General features: G+C 34.3%; 1 protein-coding gene across 1 annotated transcript; it reads left to right on the plus strand.

Annotated features, from left to right (window-relative positions):
* Nucleotides 1-4401: 4401 nt before the first annotated feature.
* Nucleotides 4402-5657, plus strand: LOC127119423 (metalloendoproteinase 2-MMP). The gene has a single exon (XM_051049655.1). It carries the CDS (start codon nt 4520-4522, stop codon nt 5522-5524), a length of 1005 nt encoding a protein of 334 aa, XP_050905612.1. The 5' UTR covers nt 4402-4519; the 3' UTR covers nt 5525-5657.
* Nucleotides 5658-9134: the final 3477 nt, after the last annotated feature.

Consider the following 9134-nt stretch of genomic DNA (forward strand, 5'->3'; position numbering starts at 1 on the left):
CTTTATGCATTCATCTCATTTGGCCTATGATATCTCTAAATCCTAAGGCTAGTTGATTGCGAAATCAACATAAGTATGGATGAGATTAGGCCACCTCTTTTGCATATTCTTTTTGTGTGTGGTATGTTTCATGAGCATAGTCCATTATACTATGTCTCTAACATGCATTAACACCAAAATTCTATTTCCCGACCTCAAATAGTTGTGACTTCTACATAACTCCAATTACGATTGCTTAACATAGCGCTAAATTTGTGACACAAAAAGGCATAGCATTCTAGTTAGTGAGATTGTAAGTCTCCCTTCTTTCATGGTATTGTGTGGAAACTTGGCCTTTTTCCTTCCTTTGGAAGATGTCTTTTTCAAGGATCCATGCTTGTGATAAGTGGGTTGAGTGCTCTCCAAAGAATGACTTAAAATGAAAAGCAAAAGCAAAACAATACTAACTTCTAACTCATTAACAACTAACATTTAATTTCAAGCCCTTTATTTTAATGCACTTTAATTTTTAAGTTCTATTCATTTGCCATTATTCATATCATTCTAATTGTTTATGTTAATGCAATTTTCACTTTGTCCACTTGGACCTTATTGTGTGATATATCTTGTTTGTGTATATTTTGTTTGTTTGTGCGGTCTTTGACCATTAATGTACATAATAAGAACAAAAACCCTAAAAGACTTTTGTGTGGACTGTTGACTTAATCTTGGACCAATTGGACTTAGAATTTAGGAAACCTTCCTATGCTAAAGGACTTGGCAAATGCCAACTTTATATGAAATCCAATGCTTGCAATTTGAAACTTCATCTGATACATCATTCAAGATCCCTTTGAGTTCATCTACAACATGACCATTAGCTTTTATTTTGAACCTATGAGTTGTGGAATTCATCTGTTACATGGGCTAATTTGAAGAAGATCATGGAGTGGCTAAGCTTGGATATGACTATATTTATTTGATGCCTTTCTCTTCAAGTTAATATTGTATGCATTGTTTGTTGCTTGATTCTAAATGTCCAAGGGAATTTGGGTTTCTATTGACATTCTTGTCGTTTTGATTGCTACCCATCGGTCAGATCTTTTCAACTCTTAACTTTTAATTTTGTGCATAGGATTAGTCTCTTCATCTCCTCCCCATCTCTTTAATTTCAAAAATCTCTCCCTCATTTGAAAAAAACTTCTACGTTTGAACTTGTTATTTTCTAAATTTTGACCACTTTGCAAACTAGAAACTTTGGCCTTATGCCATTGCATTTTCAAACTTCTTTTTTTAATCAAACTTGTAAATTAACTTAACTATACTTGACTTAAACTTTCAAAAAAGCCAAAAAGAACTAACTCATTCAGACCATTTTTATGCCTTTGTGCCTTTCAAACTTAATTTTGCTAAAAGCAATGCATCCACTTTGAAATTTGTATCACGAACTACGAGGTTTTGATCCCTCATTTTTATGTTGGTACGTAGGCACAAGTCCGAAGGTCTTGTCAAACACAAAAAATATAATTAATGAATTTTTTTCTCATCTCTCCATTATATTTGTTTGTAAACATCATTTTGTGCAAAATACACATGCACACAAAAAAAGGCTCCCTAGGAGTACCTAGGACACTTTGGGTGCTAACACCTTCCCTTTGTGTAACCAACCCCCTTACCTGGAATCTCTGACATTTTATTAGTTTTGATTTGAAAACTTCTTACTTTTGGGTTTTGTTCGTACTTTTTCCCTTTTCCCTTGGAAATAATAAAAGCGCGGTGGCGACTCTGGTTTTATTGATCTCTAGATTATCCGTAGCTTGATGATCATGAATTTACCGCTACGCATACGATGCCGCTTCAACCCACTTTGTGAAGTAGTCAATAGCCACCAAAATGAAATGATGTATGTTCGATGCTTTGGGCTCAATCATGCCAATCAAATCGATTCCCCACATGGAGAAGGGCCATGGGGAGGAAATGACGTTCAACAGTGTTGGTGGAACATGAATCTTATCCGCATAAATTTGGCACTTATGGCATTTCTTCACAAACTTGCAACTGTCAGATTCCATTGTCAACCAATAGTAACCTACTCTCAACATCTTCTTTGCCATAGCATGTCTATTGGAATGGGTACCAAAGGAACCTTCATAGACTTCAGTCATCAATAAGTCTGATTCGTGTCTATCCACGCATCTAAGCACAATCATATCGAAGTTTCTCTTGTAAAACACGTCACCATTCAAGTAGAAGTTTCCAGCTAATCTCCTCAAAGTCTTCTTATCTTTCAAAGATGCCCCAGGTGGGTAAATATGACTTTGGAGGAAACACTTGATATCAAAATACCACAACTTCTCATATTTGATCTCTTCAACAACATATACATGAGTGGGCCTATCAAGGCGCATCACAATCAAATTAGGAACTTCATTCTAAAATTTTACCACAATCATTGAAGCCAAAGTTGCAAGAGCATCTGCCATCCGGTTTTCGTCTCGAGGGATATGATGAAACTCAACCTTTGTAAAGAAAGTTGAAATCCTCCTCGCGTAGTCTCTGTATGGTATCAAACCGGGTTGATTTGTCTCCCATTCACCTTTGATCTGATTCACGACCAAAGCGGGATCTCCATAGACGTCAAGATATTTTATTCTGAGATCAATGGCATCTTCAAGCCCCATAATGCAAGCTTCATACTTTGTCATATTATTTGTACACTTGAAAGTCAACCTAGCTGTGAACGAAAAATGAGTGCCTTGAAGAGTAATAATCACTGCCCCAATGCCATTACTGTACTGATTAACAACCCCATCAAACACCATGCCCCAACGGGAACCAGGTTTTGGCCCTTATTCAAGCAATGGTTCATCACAATCTTTCATCTTCAAGTACAAGATCTCTTCATCAGGAAAATCATACTGTACTGACTGATAGTCTTCGATCGGTTGGTGAGCCAAATGGTCAGCCAAGACACTACTTTTAATTGCTTTTTGAGATCGGTATTCAATATCATACTCGTATAACAACATCTGCCAACGGGAAATCGTCCCAGTTAAAGTAGGATTCTCAAAAATATACTTGATTGGATCCATTTTCGATATCAACCAAGTGGTATGATTCAACATATACTGACGCAGACGCTTAGCAGTCCAAGCCAATGCGCAACAAGTCTTTTCAAGCATAGAATACCGAGTCTCACAATCTGTGAACTTCTTACTGAGGTAGTAAATAGCATATTCTTTCTTTCCAATTTCATCTTACTGACCTAGAACACAACCCATACTTTCATCAAACACAGTCAAATACATGATCGAAGGTCTTCCTTCAACAGGAAGAGACAGAATCGGAGGCGTAAGCAGATACTCTTTGATATTATCAATAGCTTTCTTGCAATCTTCGGTCCAATCACAAGATTGATCTTTCCGAAGGCGCTTGAATACAGACGCACATGTGGCAGTCATGTGTGAAATGAATCTGGATATATAATTCAAGCGGCCGAGAAAACCTCTGACTTGCTTCTCATTTTTGGACACAGACATTTCTTGTATTGCTTTGACCTTGGCAGGATCAACTTCAATACCCTTCTCACTGACAATGAAGCCCAACAACTTAAGTTAAAGAGAAGAAAGAAGAGGGTCACATAAGGCTTTCCTTTCAAATACTCACACCAATATTGTTAAACCTTCACTATGCCCAACTTGCATAATGAAGTTCCGAAGGAGCCATTGTCAAATGCTTCAGAATTTTTGTCTCAAAAGTAATAAAAGGTAAGCGAAAATCCATAATGGAGAAAGTGCACGCATAAAATGGAATGGCGCAATCAATTTACTTACTGCATGTCCTTTCATCCTCGATGCGACGCAAGACTCTCCAATAGGAAGATGAACCGACTTCAATAAAAACGTCTCAAGAATGCCTACTTTAGCCTAAACAAAAACAATATAGGAGTAAACGGAATCCACCTAAAAAGATAAAACATTCTTCTAAAATTTGTAAACACTCTTCTATAACTCTTTACCAATTATACAACAATTTTTCAAATACAAAAAAGTGAAACGCGAAAAAAAAAACTCAAAGAAAGCAACATTTATTCTTTAAAGTTACAAAATCCTTATGATATTGTTTATACTTAGATGACTGCGTCGAGGGTATAGATCAGTGTTTTTTCTCCATATATTTTGACGCAACGTACCTTGGTTTCCTCTTCAAACCAAAGTCAAATATAAGTCAAAGATGGCATACAAAGAAAAGGTGCATAGAAATTTCCTAGCAAGTGTCTTAAAATCACAGGCGTATTTGTATGGATTATGTTAGTATATGTTATCATGTGTCCTAATGAGGGGTCCATTTTAATGTTAGTTGTTTGTTGTCGTATCCTATCCTAGTGGAGAAGATGCAGTCCCCCTATCCTCTAAACTCGACTGCCCATGGTATATGAATAATTCCCAAATCCAGTGACAGAGTTCTATAAAAACCTATACCTTAACTCACATTTTCTCAAACCAAAAGCAAAACACAATATCACAACAATCACTGAACTATGAAATTCAGAGCACTAAAAACCTTTACATTATCCCTCTTCATGCTATCTTTTCTAGTTGCAAATGTCTCCGGCGGGTTCACTGATTTGGCACCAGCAATTGGATCACTATTCAAAAGCAAAATCCCCTCCTCTCTTACTCACATAATTGCAAGCAAATCAATGTTCGACAATGCTCTAAAATTTAAAGACAAAGTCGGCAAAGTAAACGATGTGAATGACTACTTAAAGAAATACGGATACTTAGACTCTTCCGACTCCAATTCAGATTCCATTGATGAATCTTCATTGATCAAATTTCAGAAATTTTTTAACCTCACTGCTACAGGTCAGTTTGATCGAAGTACATATAACATCCTCACAAATCCTCGTTGCGCTGTTGCTGATATCGTCAATGAAACCACGGCGTTTAAACCATGGTGGACCGGGAAAGAATTAAAATACGGTTTTCACCCGAAGAATCAGGTTACAGACAATGTTAAGTCTTTGTTTCAAGACGCGTTTGACCGTTGGTCGAATGTAACAGGTTTGAACTTCACAGAGACGTTGAAGTTTAATGAGTCGGATATTCCTATAGCGTTTTTGAAGTTTGATGGAGAAGGTGGAATGGTTGGAGGAGCTTATATAAGCAACAGTCATCATCTTGGGATTATGTTTTTTGATTTTAAAGAAAAATGGGTGTTGTCGAGTAAGGGTGTTGCTATTAAGGAGGGTGATGTGGATTTGGAATCATTTGTGATGCATCAAATTGGTCATATATTAGGGTTGGAACATTCTTCTGTGGAAGAGGCTGTTATGTATCCGATTGTGCTGCCAAAACAGAAGGTTGAGTTGGTGAATGATGATGATTTGAAGAAGATTCAGCAAATATATGGTGTCAAAAATGTTAAGAATGATGCACCAGATTCAACTGTCAAAAATGATGCATCAGATTCAAGTTGGCCAGTGGTCTTTTGGTCATTATGCTTCTTTGGATTTGTTGTATGTTACTTGGGGTTACTGTGAAAAATAATAGTCAATAAATGTTGGCTATTGTAATAAGATTGTAATATCATGTGTTTTTCAATTTGTGGATGTGAGTGTTTGAATTAGTGATGGTTTTTCTTAAATCAATGTAATGTTGTTATTTTGTTTAAAATATTGTTGTATAGTTTTTTTACTAAATTTACTATCAACTCAATAATGCAAGGGACTTTTTGGAGTTTCAAAGTTTTCTATACTTTTTGTGTTTAAATTGACGTACTTGAGATGTGATTGTATTTTTTTTTTATAGTAAATAAAACGTACAACGCATCACATACAAAAGGCTAAAGTATTCTTTGGGCCCTTCTTCTTTGAGTTATGATATGTGAACACCAATAAATTTTAACACCGTATGTACAAACATAGTACTCTTCTCTTTCTATCTTTTAATAACTTTTTTATTATACTTTAATAAATCCCAAATAACATATGATATCAAATGATGTCCAATTTGTGAGTGTACAAATATCATATCTTCTTTTTTATATAGGGATACACAGAAGAAAAAAAATTTAAAAAAAATTATAACAATTGTACCTACACTCACTACATACATACACCAATGAATCAATATTCATTATTTATACAAGTACTAACAACCTTAGATAATTAAATTAATGGTCATGCTAATTAGTATCTGAGCCCCTCTTTAAGCAATTTAAATAAAAAAAATATTTTTTTAAAAATTAAATTATTTTAATTTCCAATATATTGAATACGGAATTACTTTTTTAAGCTCTTAAAAAGATTGAAACAATCGTTAATATTTTTTTTAATTAATTAATTTTAGAGATGCTGTAATGGTGAAGAAATTTATTATGAGATTATGTTTATTTCAAGGTTTTGAATTATTGAATTTTGCTCTATTTTTAAATGGTATTTCAAAAATAAATATTTGAAATTGATCTCATTAAATTATTCGATAGCAAGATTAAAAAAAAATTAATTACTTTTATATTAAGTAATTTTTCTACTAGCTTCAAAACTTATACATTTATTTGCAAGTGTTTTTAGTGAACAATCACGATTTTAAAAGTCTAAGAAATTGATTCGAAAAATCTCGAAAACAATTTTGTGCAAATACATTTACAAGAAAGCATGTATATGAAGTGACTATGAATGTTTATGTGCCGACAACATAAAGACAAACTTTAAAGAAGAATTTTTTTGAATTAAAGTAAAAGAACCTTGCAATAAACAACATTAAATAAATGTAATAAATGTAGTAAATGACATAAAGTAAAAATGTTTTATTTAAGGAAATATAAAGATGATAAAACAAATGAGACACAAATTCACATGTTACTCACAAACTGTTTCACACTTTGGATTGGATACTCAAGTTCTATAGAGAAAGTATATGGACTTTGGGACCTTGATTACAACATATGAAACTGCTATATATATTAAACTAAGGATAACTGTCTCCGACAATTTACTCCTAGAGAATCAACACGTCTTCAAAGACATGCAACTTAATCTTCTAATGCACTGTCATATCATCAGTACTTGAAAACTGTTGAAAATCATTATCCCACGTTCGTAATTGCTTTTAGCGACTAATAACTGCCTGCTCATCGAAGATGGTTGCTGATATGCTAATTCCCTTCTTCAGTTTTTTCTTTCCTCAATCATATAAGCCTTGTATTTAGTCTAATGTTTCAACCTCGACACGGTATCGAGTGATCAATCAGATTTGTTCTTGAAATTCCTCAAAACCATATCTCAAGATCTGGTCTTGAGATTTTTCCAAACCATATCTCAATATGTCAATCGAAATGCTCCAATCGATGTACTCATTCCTGAAGATTTATGTCATTCCATGATGGAACTCAGCATTTTCCCAATGCAATATTCAATTGACTTTTTCCAAAGTAGAAATTCTAGGCCGACAGATGCCCCCAAGAAATGTCACTTTCGATCATATGGTCAGATGGAAGAAAAGTGACATTTTTGTAACCATTTGACATTATTTGCATACCCTGCACATGTCACATCAATGAAGCCTTGAGAGAGTTTTTTATGTTATTTCTCTTCTTCTCCATTACGCTTCTTCTTAAGAAACCTTTGGAATTAACCGGTCTATCTGTAAAACTGAAATTTTATTCTGAACAAAACAAAAAAAAGATGGTTGCCTGAAAGTTTAAAATGCACGGACAAAATTGTGGCATGACACTTACCCTCATGTCTTCTTCCTTCCTTTATCTGTATTTAATGTTTGTGGCCAAAAAGGTTGGGCAAAACCTTTGAGGTGATCGAGGATAATATTTTTCTATTGATTATGATATCATATGTTATTGTTATTATTGAGTTCTGATTTATTTTTGACCAAGTATACTAGTTTGTTGTTAGAGTATCGATGGTTACACTTACACCATAAGACAAAAATGTAAAATTTGGATAATTGTGTATGCTTTGTCTGTGGCTGTTGATCTATGTTTTTGAGCAAAAATCTTAAAAATCAGAAAAATCTTAAAAAGAAAAAAATACCAAACAATCAAAAAATCGAATTGAGTTGGGGGGGGGGGGGAGCTGAGCCAGATCGGCCGCAACAGCACTAAGTCACGCCTGATGGGTTGATGGTCGACGGGTGGGTCGGCGGGTGGGTCAGTGCGGTGGGCAGTGGTGATGGACAGCGGTTCTTTAGTGGCTGGTTCATGGTCTAATTCGGCGAGTTTCAAGTAGTTTTGAGTTTGATGACTTTTCTTTGTCTTTTAGGAGTTTAAAGACACATTTTTATTTGTTTAGAGTCCTTTGACATGTTTAGAGTTGGATTTGAAGGTATATGATACACTAGAGTTGAGTTTTGAGCCGTTTGATATTATATAGCTGATTTTTTAGCTATATTTTTATTCGTTTAAGGTCGTTAAGTCAAAAGGGTTAAATCTTGAGTTGATGAGTAGTTTAGATTAAGGTTATTGAGTTGTTAGAGTTAAATTTGAGTAATCGGACATGTTCAGAATTGTGTTGATTAGTAGTGAGTTAAGGCAAAAGTATGCATGTAAAACTCTGACAAGTTATGAGTTAATTCTATTGAGATGTGAAATAATGTGTTGACCATATTGATGAATAATTGTGAGTATTTATATAATTATATTAAATTGAGTTGTGATTATATAACATGTTAAGTTGAGTAGTTCAGAGAGGAACTATAGTGTTGGCCTTACATTGACAAATTTATGGTTCAGAGAGGAATCGTTGTTGAGGATGTGTTTTGAATGTTACTTGTTGATATTCATGAATTCATGCATATCAGAGATAAGTAGGACTTCGGCTCAGTGAAGTCATGGTTCAGAGAGGAACTAATGACGGTCTCAGGTTCAGAGAGGAACCAAAGATATGGATAATTTAGTAACATAACTCTGACATCCAAACCTTAGTACCACATGCATTGAGAAGTAGAAGATAACATTGACTTATATTTGCATTGATGATCTAATTGTTGTGAATTATTTTATGATATTATGAATGTTGTTGTTAAATTATCCTAACTATTTACCTACACCATTAATATTATGAACATATTTCTCACCCCTTCTATTTTGTTATGTTGTTTGTTATGATGATAGTACAAATGCCAAGTAGAGGAGTA

Source organism: Lathyrus oleraceus, chromosome 2 (genome assembly GCF_024323335.1).
Source record: "Lathyrus oleraceus cultivar Zhongwan6 chromosome 2, CAAS_Psat_ZW6_1.0, whole genome shotgun sequence".
Classification (NCBI taxonomy): domain Eukaryota; kingdom Viridiplantae; phylum Streptophyta; class Magnoliopsida; order Fabales; family Fabaceae; genus Lathyrus; species Lathyrus oleraceus.